At 31.2% G+C, this 15,540-nt stretch overlaps 1 protein-coding gene across 1 annotated transcript; it reads right to left on the bottom strand.

Moving 5' to 3' along the window:
* Positions 1-53: 53 nt before the first annotated feature.
* LOC129220398 (zinc finger protein 555-like) lies at positions 54-3,875 on the bottom strand. The gene is made up of 2 exons (XM_054854812.1): positions 3,613-3,875; positions 54-343 (listed from the first exon to the last, which is right to left on the bottom strand). The coding sequence occupies exons 1-2, from the start codon at positions 3,851-3,853 to the stop codon at positions 54-56; spliced, it is 531 nt and encodes a 176-aa protein (XP_054710787.1). The 5' UTR covers positions 3,854-3,875.
* Positions 3,876-15,540: the final 11,665 nt, after the last annotated feature.

Below are 15,540 nucleotides of genomic sequence, written 5' to 3'. Positions count from 1 at the left end.
AACCTCATAAACTACACATTATTAGAGCAGCACTTGAATGATAATTTGTAAATTTATTTCATATGAGTTAAATAGTGTTTCCTTAATGCAACTTTCTGAATGAATTTCTTCCCACAAAATTGACAACAGTGAGGCCGTTCTCCAGTATGAATCATCAAATGAGTCTTTAAATGTTCTTTTTGTGTGAAGCTTTTGTTGCAAGTGGAGCAAAAATGAGGTCGCTCCCTGCTATGAACTAGCATATGCTTCTCTAAATTTCCTTTATAAGGGGTAGAATAATAGCACATTGAACAATAATTCATGATATCTTTATGGAATTCTTTTAGCATGAGCTCTACTTTTCCTGTAAATGAAACAAATCTACATTTAGTAATGCTTTTTGAGTAATTAGATAAATTCATGAATATTTTTTTTTTTCCGTGCAAAATTAAAAGTTAATGTTTTTCTGATGACACAAACTTAAAACTTTTCTCAGTGCTGAAATTTGGAGCTAAAAGTCAGGTGGATATTCTACAAGATTAGATAAATGTAAAAATATTTATTGCTTTAAAAAACATTCTTAAGTGCTGAGATTCATATATAATTAATCCTAGGGCGGCTTGTACGGGCAACTGCACCCTCGCTTCTAAAACAAAAGGGACCTTGGCCCCCTAACTTTTCAGTATAAAGAATTAACAATCAACTTAGAAACAATTTTTTTTTCATAATGGATTGATTTATTTTGCAAAAATAAAGGCAAAAAATTCCAAATAAATGGACCTCTTACATGTTATTTTATGAAAATGGAAGTTTCAGTTAAGGTCTGCAGTTACCATCTGTCCCAAATTTTGAGGCCACATTCTACTATTTTTAAAGTTAAATCAGTAATAATTCAATATAGCCTGATTTTACAAAAGAAAAAAAATGCTTAAGGGGCACTGCCCCCTAAACCTTCACGCCTCTTTTGACCGTCCACTTTTTTAGTACTCACCCACCTATATAATTAATTAATGGCAGTTTTATCTGACTCTACAATGAAAGGAAAAAATAGGCTGAAACTAAATAGATGTAGGCTGACTCAGTCAACTAATTTGTTTCCTATGCAACCTAATACTCATTAAAATGAAACATTGTTGCAAGTTTGTTGGGCCTATCATGTATCTTTATTGATATCCACAGTAGCATTTCATATTCTTCATTTTTTAAAAGTTAATAAACACCGCAACTAGTGTATTTATTTTCTTCATAATATTTTTCCTTTTTGATTTTGCAGAACTCCTGGGCTCTATGAAGCAGTTTAAAGATCACTGATTTATAGTAAAATATCTGATCAGTCAGACTGAGTTATAAGATCTTTAGCATAAATTTTCAGGGAACAATATATAGGTTAGTTCTATTTAAATACCACATTATTTATGCCTTTCATCTCACTTATAATGGGAAATGTTTTAAAAGTAAGAAACTAATAAGTTTATTTTTTTGAAAAAATGACATTTAATCCTTTGAACCTTGAGTATGGAACCGCTTTTTTGCCCAAAGAAGTTTATTTTCAGAAGTTGGGACTTGAAATTTTTAGTTGGTTCTTAAAACCAAAAGATTCCTCAGAATTTGAACAGTAGAAAAACATGAAAAAAATGTTGGTTCAGAAGGCCTATAATGACAAAAATTTAATGACTCATATTCTAAATATAAACTTTTTGGTACAAATGCTATACAACCCGATGGATTACTCTGTTTGTATTAATTAGATTTGCATGTATACAGTTTCTGGTATGCAGGCTAAGAAGGTTCTTCTGCCTTTATATAGGAGTTTAGTATGACTCCATTTGGAGTATGCTGTGCAGTTTTGGTCGCCTTATCTGAGGAAAGATATTTGTGTATTAGAAAGGGTTCAAAGAAAGGTAACTAGACTAGTAAGGGGACTTTCAGATTTAGACTATGATAACAGACTTAATAGGCTTAATATGTATAGCCTGGAGCAAAGGAGAGCCAGAGGGGACATTATTCAGTTGTTTTAATTTATCAAAACGAATGATGTTAATGGATTAAATTTTTGCACCGAAAGCAGGATGAGGGGTCATTGTTTTAAGCTATTCAAATCTCAGGCTAACCTGGAAATAAGGAAAAACTACTACTTTAGTAGGGTTGTGTGGCCACTTGGAACAGCTTATTGGAAGAGGTGGTAACGAGCAAGAGGGTAGATAGCTTTAAGAGGGCCATTGATTTTCATAGACTAATAAATTGACTAGGACCAGCTTAGCTGGGCCAAGAGCCTGTTGCTGGTCCTCGCATTTGTATTTGTATAAGGCAATGTGAAACTTTGATGAACTTGCACATGTGCCTATGTTCTACTATCAATTGATTATGTCAATGAAAAATGCTTATTTTAAATCTGATTTTAATGCCAAACCTTTCACCTAGTTTCAAGTACAATTCACTGTGCAAAATTTGTGATACAAGAATTGATTTCAATCAAGAGAAAGATCAGTGCTTATAAAACAATCTATGAATATTGTGCCAAAAAATACATACCATTTACAGCGGACATAAATCCCCCCTTCCAAGAGCAGTGATGCACTCTCAATAGCACACAGCACCTCCCCCCTCCCCACCGAAAAGTGTAAAAGATCCTTAAAAACTTTGCAGCCTGCATTATACTACCTCTCCCAAGGGCTAATTTCTAATGAAAGAAGAGCAGGAGCCTTATAGTCAACTTATTATTTTTTATGCATAAATAGTCTGATTTCCATCCAAAACGTGAAAAATGACATAATATTGAAGGGAAGTGCAAGAACTGATCTTCCATGCAAATTAAGTCCCCCCCCCCCCCCCGCCCCTCACACACTCATGGCACCTAACATGGGCAGATCAATCGGATTTTCCAAAAAATAAACATAGTAAAAATTAAATGTCTTTTATTTTCACTTAAAATACTATACATTGTTTTATTTTTAATTATGCAAAGAATTTTCATTTAATTTTCTGAAATATACCACATTTGAACATGTTAGTATAAAGTTGTCAAAGTATTCATAATTTTTGCAAAAGCTATATATTTTTCTTCATAGATTTGGTAATCATGTAGAAAGTTTGTCACCATCAGGCCCTGAATTGTAGCTCTAGCAGTTGTAAAAAATTAACCGAGTTTGTCAAATTTGGCTTGAAAGTCTTCATTCATGATAAAATATAATAAATGGGCTAGTGTTGTATTTGATGATCAAATTCTATAAAGAAAATACTGTTTTGAATTATTAATGCCAATACTAATATCTATTTCTTCGCAATTGAAAGACAAAAAATATTTTACAAATCATGTGATGAACCACACAATAAATCCAAGCAGCACCAATATTAATAAAATTTAACCGAGCAATCTAGATGCAGTGCCACTTGACAACATTTTGAAAGGAGAGCTCCATTATTTTCAGCATTAGTTATAGTTTGCAACATTAGTTACAAAAGATTTATTAATTAGTAGATATGACCTTCTTCACCTCTCATGCTTCAAGAAATGTCTCTGCAAATCAGACTTCTGTATAAAATGTTTACCACAGTATTGGCAACCGTATGGTTTCTCCCCAGTATGAATCTTGAGGTGGGTCTTTAAACTACCTTTCTGGGTGAAACCCTTACCACAAATGTTGCAGATGTGTGGCCGTTCCTTACTATGAACAAGCATGTGTCTCTTCAAATTGCTGTTGTTTGGAGAACAGTACTTGCAGATGGGACAAATATGTACTTTCAGTCCCGCCAAACTCGTCTCAGATTGCTGCCAGTTCTCTATAAATATAATAAAATTAAAATCCATGAAATGTGCACACATTTTGCATACATAATCAAAACTACAAATAAATCTGATTACAAAAATGGGCATAAATTATGTTTAAGAAATAGAAAACAGAAAAACTAAATATTAAGATTATTAAGAGATAAAAAACAAATAAATCTTATAGAAAATGGACATAAAATATATTTAAAAAATAGAAAGTAGAAAAACTACACATGTGTTAAAAGTAAAACACTTTGCAAGATGAAGTCTTTCATTCTTAAATGCAAAATACACCATAAAATTTGAGAATTTTTCAAACAAAATAGAATTTAAATTTGAAATCTTTCCTGTTACACAATCAAGGCTGCCCACCTGGGAGGGGGGGGGGGGAGACATGGCACAGGACTGAGGCATTGAAGTTTTTAGGAGAGGGGTGTATTAAGGGATAATTTTCATTGGGGGGGGGGGGCTCTTGCTTTGAGGGGATCGTTGCGATATTTAGAGGCAGTGTGCCCTTGCTCTTAGGTTTGGTTTAACCTAAAGTGACTTCTTTTTAGCAAAATGTATAAATGTATGTTTAAAGATTAATTATTGAGTGTTTTATAACATTTATGCATTTAATTACATTAAAATATGTTTTTCAAATTGCAATAATATCTAGATGTAACTGATGCAAGGGCATAGTGAAGGAAACTGGTTTGGGGATAAACCCCCAGAACCTTTGGTTTTAAGCCATATTTCCTTTCAGCCCTATAATTTTCAATTTTTCCTGGGGGAGGGGGAAGGGTATGCATATACTCAATGCAAAAAACAGCAAAAACCATACCCACTTACATATAAACTGGGGGGCCCACCTGTGGGGGAATAACGGTGCAGACTGCACCATTGAAATTTTTAAGGGGATTGATTTGAGGGGCATTTTTGTTTTTTTTAGGGGGCTCTTGCTTTTGGGGGGCTTTGCGAAATTTAGGGTTTGGCCACCCCTGATATAAATGTTTGTTCTTCAAAATAGGGGGGAGGCAATTGACCTCCCCCCTAAACGATGGGTCTGTTTCCTACTCTGGTATATTATTTTATATCCACATAAGAAGCACATGTTACCACAAATCCCCGTCCCTCCAAGAAGGTAAATTCTGAATGCAGGTGAACAAAATTAAAATGTTTACTTTTAAGGAATTGTAAATAATGTTTACTCTTTTTTTTTTTTCATAATCTTGTATAGCTTTTGCCAATACATGCTAAAATATTTCTTGAAAATATAAAAAGAAAAATATGTGTCATGAAATACAACAAATTCAGAGGTGCATGAAAATCAAACAATATCAAGTCAAAAAGTCTGCAATTATGTAACTATTTGCATTTGAATTTCCGGTGCATTAATTTTTCATTTTTATGAAAATAAATTGCACAAAAAATATGTAAATAAAAAAGTGCTCATGGAAATAACTAGTTATGTTCTTTTTGCAATGGTTGATCATTGAAAAAATTTAAATTTTAAATCGACTGTAGACTAACATAAACAATGTTTTTAAACAGACTGCAAAAAAAAAATAGCTTTAGTAATTATAATCTGGATGAGAGATTTTTTTCTCAGTGACGTACTTATGAAAGTTTTTTCTCAGTGAAGTCACAGGAGGAAACTATGACCTTCTGAAAAATGTATTGATTCGGCAACTTTTGATGATGATTCGGGAAATTCGGAGACAGATTGGAACATTACTTTTTTATTTTAAATTTTAATTTTTTAATGAAGTCTAATGCTCCCTTTCGTTAGATCTAAAGATGGTATTTGTACATGCTCATGTTTTATCATTAATGGAGAATTTTGCCCCTTCCAAAAATTAAACTAAAATTGAATCAGCACCTGTACCCTCTAATGTGAACATTTGGACCAAATATTGTTTGATTTTGCCTGTTACTTGCTGAGATATAGCAGGCACACATAGCGAGAAAACATTTGATTGCCCTACCCCCTTTGGAGGAATTAGTGCCAAAGACTTAATGACTAACAATTCACACAGGACCACATACGTGTACCAAATTTTGTTTGAGTCATGCAGTAGTTTTTGCTCTAGAGTGGCCACAAAAAACCGGTTATGCATATACAAACACACATTTTCCAAAAATTATTGAAATAGAGTTGGTACATCTCAAAACGTGCAAATCTTTCAAAATTTTTACGAATCCAATAAAGCGAAGAAGAATTTGCTCATTACGTGAATTTTCACTAATGCATATGATGTGGCCCATGTGAATTAGTTGTCATGGTTATATTCAATGGGGTGGGAGGGCAAACTGAAATATTTGGTTTGTTATTTTAAAAAACAAATTTAATGATTTTTTTAAAATTAAATCCCAAAGCAATAACCTAAATTGACTCTTTTTGGCCTCAAAAATCTATGGCATCCACTATAAAAAGGTGTATTCCTCTAAACATTTTTCTCCCATCGACAGCTCGACGCGTATGTGACCAAAAATATATAAAGACGAAAACAAGGCTGAGTAGTGTTGTAATAAAAAAATTCAAATAATAGTCATACTCAATATCAAAATTCTTACACAAACAATCAATAAAATTTTCATCCTTGAAAGCACAAGAAAGTCTATATTCTATTACAGTTTTACAATCATGATATAGTTTGCAAAATTTAAAATTAATTATTAAAAAAAATGACTTGTCTTATACACACTCTCATGAAAAGAGCAACTGTTTTATTGTAAAACTTGATGATTGACAACATATGATATTGTTCCCTACATTAAATATTTATTTGGCAAATATTTCTCGTTACAATTTGCTTAGTATTTTCCAAAATAGAAGATATTACAAAAATAATTGCTGGTTGATAAAGAAATTAATATTTAAAAAGCGAAATCGATATTTGAGGAGCAAAATTTTAATGTTACAAAATGCTAATAATTTTGAAGGTTCTCTTTTAGAAACGTTTTTTGCAAGCCGCTTATAGTATTGCCTTCATTTTTAAAAATGTCATCCTGGTGATCACAATTATGGTTTGAAGTTTCATTTTAGAAAGCAAAAATAGTGTTGATCATAGACCACAAGCTTTGTACAAAAAAGCACTTTGGCTTCTCCATCCTGTTCATTTGTATGCTGCAACCAGACTTTTGCTCACCCAACGCAATACATGTTCCATTAATGTCGTTTAAGACTGCCTGTAAGGTAATTTAAATCTTCAGCTGATTCGTTCTTACAATATGAGTCATATAATGATTCTGCATTGCTTGCTTGGATGTATATTTCTTGTTGCAAACAGGACAAGGAAACGGACGTTCACCAGTGTGAACTTTCAGATGCCTTGTCAGATGAACCTTCTGACTGAACGACTTCTGACAAATTTTACAAGAGTGTGGCTTTTCCTTGCTGTGGACCAAGATGTGTGTCTTCAAGTTCCACGGAAAAGGTGTGGAGTAAGAGCAGATTGTGCAGTGATATGAAGGTAGCTCCGCTCTTGCCAGAAATGAATTATTTATTCTTGAATCTAAATAAAAAGAAAATGAATATTTTTCGATAAAATGTTCATTCACAAAGGCATCTAAAAAGCATTGGAATTATTATTTTTCAACTCTTTTTAGAAATGTTTGCTTCTATAACAACATTTGTTTCCAAGTTTTATCCATCTCATTAAAATGATACACATTTTAAGTGCTCCATTTCTTAACCTACCTATGCCTTGACAATAATGACTCGGAATCATAATAATATAAGTTTTATGGAAGAGAAGGGCTCTCGGAAACCTTGTGTTCATACTTACAAAATTAGGCAAACAACTCAATTTTTCTCTTTGCCACTTTACTCCTTACATTCTGTAAAAATTATGAGCATCACAGATAGTTGTATCAGGATAGCCTTAGCACTCTATTAATTTGAGAACCCATTTTAGAAACACTTTCACAGTTAAAAAAATAGAAACATTTTATCAATTATTCGTCGAGTGAATTTCAATTAATATATATTTTAGAGATATATTCATACATGGGTGCATATGTGTGTGTGGGGGGGGGGGGACAAGTAGAGGGCTCAAGCCACCCTCTTAAAAATTAGAACTTGCTTGCTTGTAGTACTTATTTCTTTGCAAAAATGTAAAAACATTTCTCATCCAGCCATTAATGAATAAGTTATTAAAAGTGTCAAATTTTAATAACTCGAATCTGTACTGAAATTGGTTTCCATGGGAGAAATATACTGCTCAACCATGAGGAAAATATTTGAGCCTCCCCCCCCCCCTCCTTTTTAAATGTAACATTGGGCGCCCATGTATGCATATTCAAAGTAGATATCATAAATAGTGACTGATTTAACTGATATGATACTTTATTTGAAGTTTGACCAGTGTTGTAAAAGGCTTCCACAAAACTATAGAATGACAAAGAAAGGCATTCAAAAGTTTTATTTGACATTGCAAGAACCAGAAAAATACAGATGAATTGGAAAAGCAAACACATTCCTAGAAAAGTAAATCAAATTATAACTACATATATCATATATAGTATAACCATGCAAGTTTCTCAGTTAATCAGTACCGGATCTTTGATTCTTCTAAGCAAGGGAAAACCTTAAAACTACTGCCCTTACTCATCTTCCTTCAAGTTTTTATATCAAGTTTCAACTAAAAACCCACAGAAATAGTATGAATTTGTTTTCATCTGAGGCAAGGACCCCGGCTTGCTCCTCCCTAGATTCTGCACTGTAGTTCATATATTATTATGATATAAATCATGATATATATCCAATATTAGTTTTGAAAATATCACATTTGATATCATTGATATTTAGTTTTGGAATTGTGAAACATGAAATATGAAAATAATACTTATTTATTATAAACTAGTACGTTATATTTTATTTTTAACACAAAATTGTTGCATTTCACAAATCTCATTCACACAAAAATATCATTTAATATACATGATTTTTGTATAAAATATATATAAAAATATAAATCATTTTATAATCCCGAATATATCCAACCCCCCCCCCTCCCCCCAAACTTTTCTGATCCTTGAAAAAAAAAGCAAACAGAACCTTTTTCCAGCTTGGCAAGCATTTTTAAAGTTTTAGTTCCCCCGTCATGTCCAGGTTTTCTTTACTAAAAAACAAAAGAAAGGAAAAAAAAGAAAAGAATATGTTTTGAGAAAAAGAAGCAGTCTTGGAGAAAAAAAAAAAGGTTTCAGCTATTAAGACGACTTTTGATGTAAGAGTGTCTTCTCTTTTCTTTCAAAAATTCACTAAATTGTGTAAGAGATTTCTGTTTTCATTATCACAAGTTTCGTAAAGCGGAGGTTTCAAAGTAACGATTTTCATTACAAATTTGCTGTCGTGATAGCGATTCTTACAAGAACATTAAGATTTTATTGTAACCTTCAATATGCGATGAATTTTTAAGAGATATATTATAGGAGTTTTGTCAACTCAAAGTGCAAAATCCTTTTTTTTTTGGTAAAAAATGGCATCCCCATGCAATTTATTACAACTGGAAAATTATGATAGATTTTTATTAATTAATAAATATTTTTTTATCATTAACCTTTTTTTCTTTTTTGCCTTAATTTTTCAAAAAAAAAACTTTGATCATAACCCCCTTTTCCTCTGAAATTGATCAGTTTTGTTTTGAAAATTGGGGTGGGGGTGGGGGTCATTAAAGATTTTATAAATCAAGAGCGAAGAAAACACATATCCATGGGTGCCCACAAGGGGGGGTGGGGGATAGAGATGAGTTCGGACTCATTTTTGACAGCCCGGGCCCGCCTGAGCCCGAAAATTTGTAACCGAGCCCGGGTGATATTGTCTTGGACCAAAATCCGAGCCCCCCCCCCCCCCCCGAAAGAAACTTTCTTGCATCAAAAATTGAGCTAATTAAAGGCTCACCCAGATTTTGGCCTGAAATTAGTAAAAATAATTATAAATCATGATCAATAATCTTGGAAATTTTAAACAAATTTCATTTCATGCAGAAAAATCTGGGATTTTGTATAGTATTTTTTCACCTAAATATAGTTTAAAATTTTGTTTCAATTTGAAATCATTATGTGATAATTAATCTGATTAGAGAACATTGAATGTTTACCAACTGTGAGGATACACATCAAATTTTTAAAGAACTCAAACACAAAAACTGGGGCAAATTTGTGAAACAGACAAGAAAATGAAGCAGATAGAGTATACTTCGATCATCGAGATTTTGGCACATTCACCAAATTTTGGACAACAATCGCCTTTTTTAGTAAAAACCCGTTAGGCCGAAATACGTAAGCTGAAAATCTTTGGAGTGAAAAAGATTAGCGAACGATTAGAGAGATAAGTTGAGAGACCAAAACATATTAATTTATGAATATTAGCATAAATTGAACCAGCAGAAATAATGCAATTAATGTGAAGCGAAAGAAGTTCCCGCGGATTGATGAGCCATAAAGGTAGGTATTATTTTATAGGTAGGTTATCATTATGGAGCATATATTTAATTAGTAATGGAAAAAATACTAATTTAATTTTTCGAACAAGATGCAAGTGGAGCTGCTTATTTTTTCTCAAATTGCTACTATGAGCTCAAAAACAGTGGAACGTATGAGTTATGTAGCTGCTAACGAAATATTCTATTATATTTCGTATTATCGATTAATTAAGGAACAGATCATGAAACCTGAAACATTTTTATATGCTGTGCCAAAAATGTCAATAAAATTCTGTTCTGATTCTGTGAATTCATGATTTTACGAAACTATAAGGAAGATAATTCACGATTGTTTACTATTTGTACGGGCCACTAGTCCTCAAATTACAGGTGCAGTTAATAATGGTAAAAAGAATATCACTTTTTAGTACTGTTCGGATAGAATGACCGGTGAATAACCAGACGCGCTCTTACGGAACTTCCAATGAAAATATCCAATGAACACGGACACTGACCGCACTAACCACTGACATCATCAAATCAACCAGCAACCAACCGGTTGTTTTTATCAGTTATGATGTCTTGACTGTAACCACATTATTTGATATCGAGGTTGATTTAAATGGCTTGATTTATCAATATTTTGAAAAGAGAAGCATCTGTAATGTAGTTTTCTACTCTACTTCAAGGCTTTGAAACTTAGCTGCATTTTTACTTACATCTCTCACTTCATATTAACAACGAAACAAACAGTTCGCTCACTTCTATTTCATCATATTCCTTAACAATATCTATGTATCTTATGCTACAAATTTTTATATGATTTAGTCCAGTAACAATAATTTTTCTGCTACAGATGAATTCAATAAGAACCGAACATTGTTTCTCCATATTGAAAAAATGACCCATTTGGGATGTATTATCCGTAATTTTCTCTCCCTACAGAATTAAAAATTTCCCCATTTACAAAGTTTCTCTTTTTTAAAAATAAATCTTAGAACACATTTGGTAGGTATGTGTATCTGTTTGGTGACCTCTAAAAGTTGACGTGCCTATTATATTTATAGCGTGTTCTATAAATTGGCTATAAATACAAGTTTATGTGAGGCAATTGTAAATAGCAGATAGTTTAAGCAAACTAATTTTTAATGCCACTAATTTTCGTTAGATCAAAGCAATTTTAAAGTCGTTAGATCTAAATTCAAATACATGATTAAAAAAAATAGTACCCCTGTCTCTGGGACCTCAACTCCCCTGTTACATGTTAAAATTTGGATTTGTTTGTAAGTAATTTAATTTGATTGTATTGCTAACTATTCAGTAGTCTTAAGTAAGTTTGTGTCACACAAAGTTATAGCTAGTGAACATAGTTTTTCTTTAGTGTTAAGACAGATTTAGTAATTTAAGTGAAATTACAATTAAAAAAGATTCAAAGCAAAATTAACATTATTCATGAATTTTATAATTTTAAAATTAAAAATGACTCTTTTGTTGTATTAAAGATCCTTTCTTTTACTGTGGCATATGATTGAAAGCATATAAATCAGACTTTGGCGCTTAGCCTTGGGAGATATTTTAGCAAAATGAAGTACAGGTGAATCAAATCGCACCGCTTCAATCTTATCGCTTTCTGTCAGTATGTAAATCCATTAACAATCTACGCCACTAACAATGATACACACTCTCCTCCAGGGTGCCCCCCCCCCCTCCCTAGAAAGATAGCCCTTCAAAATGAGATCAAAAACCCACTTAATTACTCAGTCCCACACCCCTCTAAAAATATCAATGGGTCTAAGTATCTATGCTATAGACCCCTGCATCCTATAGTATTTCATGACTGAAGAATGGATTGCTTGTAATTCAAATTGAATGAATATTGAAATGTTAAATTCTATTTCAGTCTGTAGGACGATAATTTTCGTTAGTATTTTTTAATGCATTATATTTTAAAATGAACATTTTATGAATGAGGTATTAAGATGTGCATTTAAAGTGTGCTAAACATTACATTTCTTTAAAACTTGCTTTTTGTATAAGATGTTGAAAATTGTAATTAGCATCAAAATGCAGTTGAAATGTGAAATGGGCAGTTCTCAAAAGGTGGGAACAAACACAGACTTCAACTTTGAAGCTTCAACACCAAATAACTTTCATTTTAATTAACTCTAAAATTTTTGAGGTAAATTATAATGCTGTATAGAGACAAGAATTGACATAAATTATGGAAAAAAAGCTCTTCAAATGCCCTTAAAAAAATATTTTCTTTGCTAAAAGGCACAATTTTGGACATACCAAAACGTTAACTGAGCAAATGTACCATTAAAAAAAATTTTTTTTTAATTATTTCCATACGTTTCAAAAAAAAATTAAAGGTATGAATCTTACACTGAATAACTTTTTGTTAATATTTTACACAGATAACAAAAATAAAGATAGATTATTTACTTTGTAAACGATTTTAAAAAAACGTAACTTTGAAATTTGATGTATGTCCAAAAGTTGCGATCTTTAAAATGCTATTATTTGAGAACTAAGTATATGATGTTTTCGTTTTAAAGGTATTTATCGATCCTCAGAATCAATTTTTAATTGTTTGAAAGTGTTTTCATAAGCTTTTATGCAGTATCTTAGAAGAAAAATGATTTTTCTTAAACATACATGTGAGATGTCCAAATGGCGTAACGATCTTGATGCCGATAATTCTGTCCGTTTATTCATAATTTTTGATGATCCACTGTCTTCTAACCTCAATAAAAAAGGTTATTATAATGTTATCTTCTTTAATCCATTGGTATTTTGCATAATTAATACGTTACACATTGAACAATGCATAAATTACAGTAGTAACATGGCTTTCTATGATCGAACGAAAACCATTTTGCGCTAACATCGCCAAGCAAACTTCCGCTGGCGACATTGGCGACAACACAGTATACGATACGCTCAAGGTTACCAGAGGGGGATTCCAGTTTAACAAATGTAGTTAATCGTCAGCTGCACCAGTTTTGGCGACGTTATCACTTGCGCTAGCAATTTTTTTTCCCGCCGCTTTTATTATTTTAGAATTTTTTTTTCTCTTTCTTTTAAACATAATTTAACGATCTCGAAATAGAAATACGAATTTCTTTTTTCAATAATTTTTTTAGACATCGTTTTAATTCTTATGACATTAGAAAAAATATTCGTTATTAAAACTGATGTCATTTTTTACATTCTTTCTTAAAGAATATTTTGTTTATTTTTCCTTTAAAAATATATATGTCGTATTTATTTGTTTCTATTTTTATTCCTTATTTGTCCCAATAAATCAAACTACAAGTTTGTATAATTATTTCCATGAAGCTTTTTTCTACCTTTCATCAACTTCTTCAAAATCATTCCAAAACTTTATTATATGTAAAGAGCAGTATGTATAGCCATTCAAGTACTTCATTAATATCCTCTTTATCATTAAATTGCAAAATTCAAAAAGTAGTAAATAAAATTTTCATTGGAAAAGTTAAAAATCAGATTAACAGTTGTCAAAAATGGTGAAACTTACATTATGATGATGTCCAAAATCCGTTACCTACATGACAACAATGTCCAAAATCTGTTACCTACAGATTGCTGATTTAATTTGCTAATTAACAATTTTTACAAATACCTGCTGTCTTTTCATGTTCATATTTTGTGTTCTAGGTATGCATACTATAGAATAAAAGAAAAATTGATATCAAATTCGAAAATTTTTGAAATTGCTCAAAGTTAACTTTTTTGTTCCCACCTTTTGAGAACTGCCCAAATGGTACCTGTAAGATTCTTTTTCTTCCTGATTACTTTTATATAGAAATGATTTTCTCTATCTTTTGGTACATCTTTTTATGCTTTATGCTCTTTGTTAAACAATAAAAATCAATGTGTATTGAAAAATCATTAACAATCAAAATATATCAATGAAAAATATTTTTAGTCCAACCATTTAATTCTTGAATGTAGTACGAGTAATATTTATTCTTATTATGACTCATTATCTTCAAGCCCAGAAAATTTCAAACACTGCGAAAGCACTTATTTTCACAAAAATAAAGATATCGGTGATTTTGTGAGCTGAAAATTTCGGAAATTAAGAACAAGATCATAAGTTCAAGAATAATAATACACACTTTCACAAGGCTTTAATTTCCGTGATTGCAACAGCCTCTTGAAAATAAGTGCTTTAACAGTAGTAACTATTTAAGCATCAATAAAAATGTTATAATTTTGAAAGTTATTGCTTTTGATAGTGTTTATGTTTGATGTCAATTATTTCTAGTGTGACAAAACATTGCATCAAAATATTTTATGTTTTCTTCGCAGTTTATAATTAGTATTTCATTGTAGATATTTGTTGTATAGAATCTGTTAAATGGCTGATCATGAATGTTGTAGGCATTCCTGATGCATATGTTTTTTTCAATAGAATAGGAAAGCTTAAAATTTCAAATCTTTTATTTTTGTACTTTTTTTAAAACTGATTTTTTTTCTATTTTTTAATGTAATTTTTAGTTTATACAGCTCGTTTCTTTGTGCTAAATTTAATCTTGAATTATTGCACTTTAGAATTAGCAATCTATTTTTAATTTAATTTTTGTAGTTCATGTAAATATACATCAAGTATTTAAGATATTGAAACTATTTCAAGTTCTCTACTTTAGTGTAGTAAATTTTTTGTTTTAAATTTTTTCAAACATTAGTAAATTTTTGTGTAGTTTGGTCGATTTTATGATTTAGATTCCTTAAATTAATGTAAAAAATATTTTTAATATTTTTGTTTTGACAAATTTTATTTCACGTTTTTTAAATGTACTGTGATAATTTGCCATTGATATTTTCTTGTACATTTCATTAGGTACACCATTTAGAGGAATCATCCCCCCCCCCCTCAGCTTTTTCAACTTAAATACAAATTTCTAGTCTGTATGAAGCTATGATCGTATTTGACATGATCATTGATAAGTCAAATTATGTTTACCAATTTAAATACATTTTAAGATGTGATGAAAAAATGTAAGCAGTCCTAAAAATGGCTTCTTTAATCAAAATATTGTTATAATCTCTGAAAAATATATTACTACTAATAACACAGGCCTACATTTTTTTCTTCATGAAAAAGTGTTTCAAGTTTCATAGATGCCTTATAGTTAATGGGGTCTGCCGATCACAAATCTGAGCTTAGGTTTTTCCAGCATGTCAAAAAAGTGTGCTTGAAATTTTTCATAGACACTGCTAAAAATACTGAGAGAATATTTTTAGAAACTATATTTAATGGGACATTCTTACAAAATTGAGTTGTTCATAATAAAAATTTTAAAAAATGCAGTTTTTTCAATGGTAGACAATTGTTGGTTTTTTAAAAAATAA

Source organism: Uloborus diversus, chromosome 4 (assembly GCF_026930045.1).
Source record: "Uloborus diversus isolate 005 chromosome 4, Udiv.v.3.1, whole genome shotgun sequence".
NCBI classification, from domain to species: Eukaryota; Metazoa; Arthropoda; class Arachnida; order Araneae; family Uloboridae; genus Uloborus; species Uloborus diversus.
This window is presented reverse-complemented; position numbering and strand designations above follow the sequence as displayed.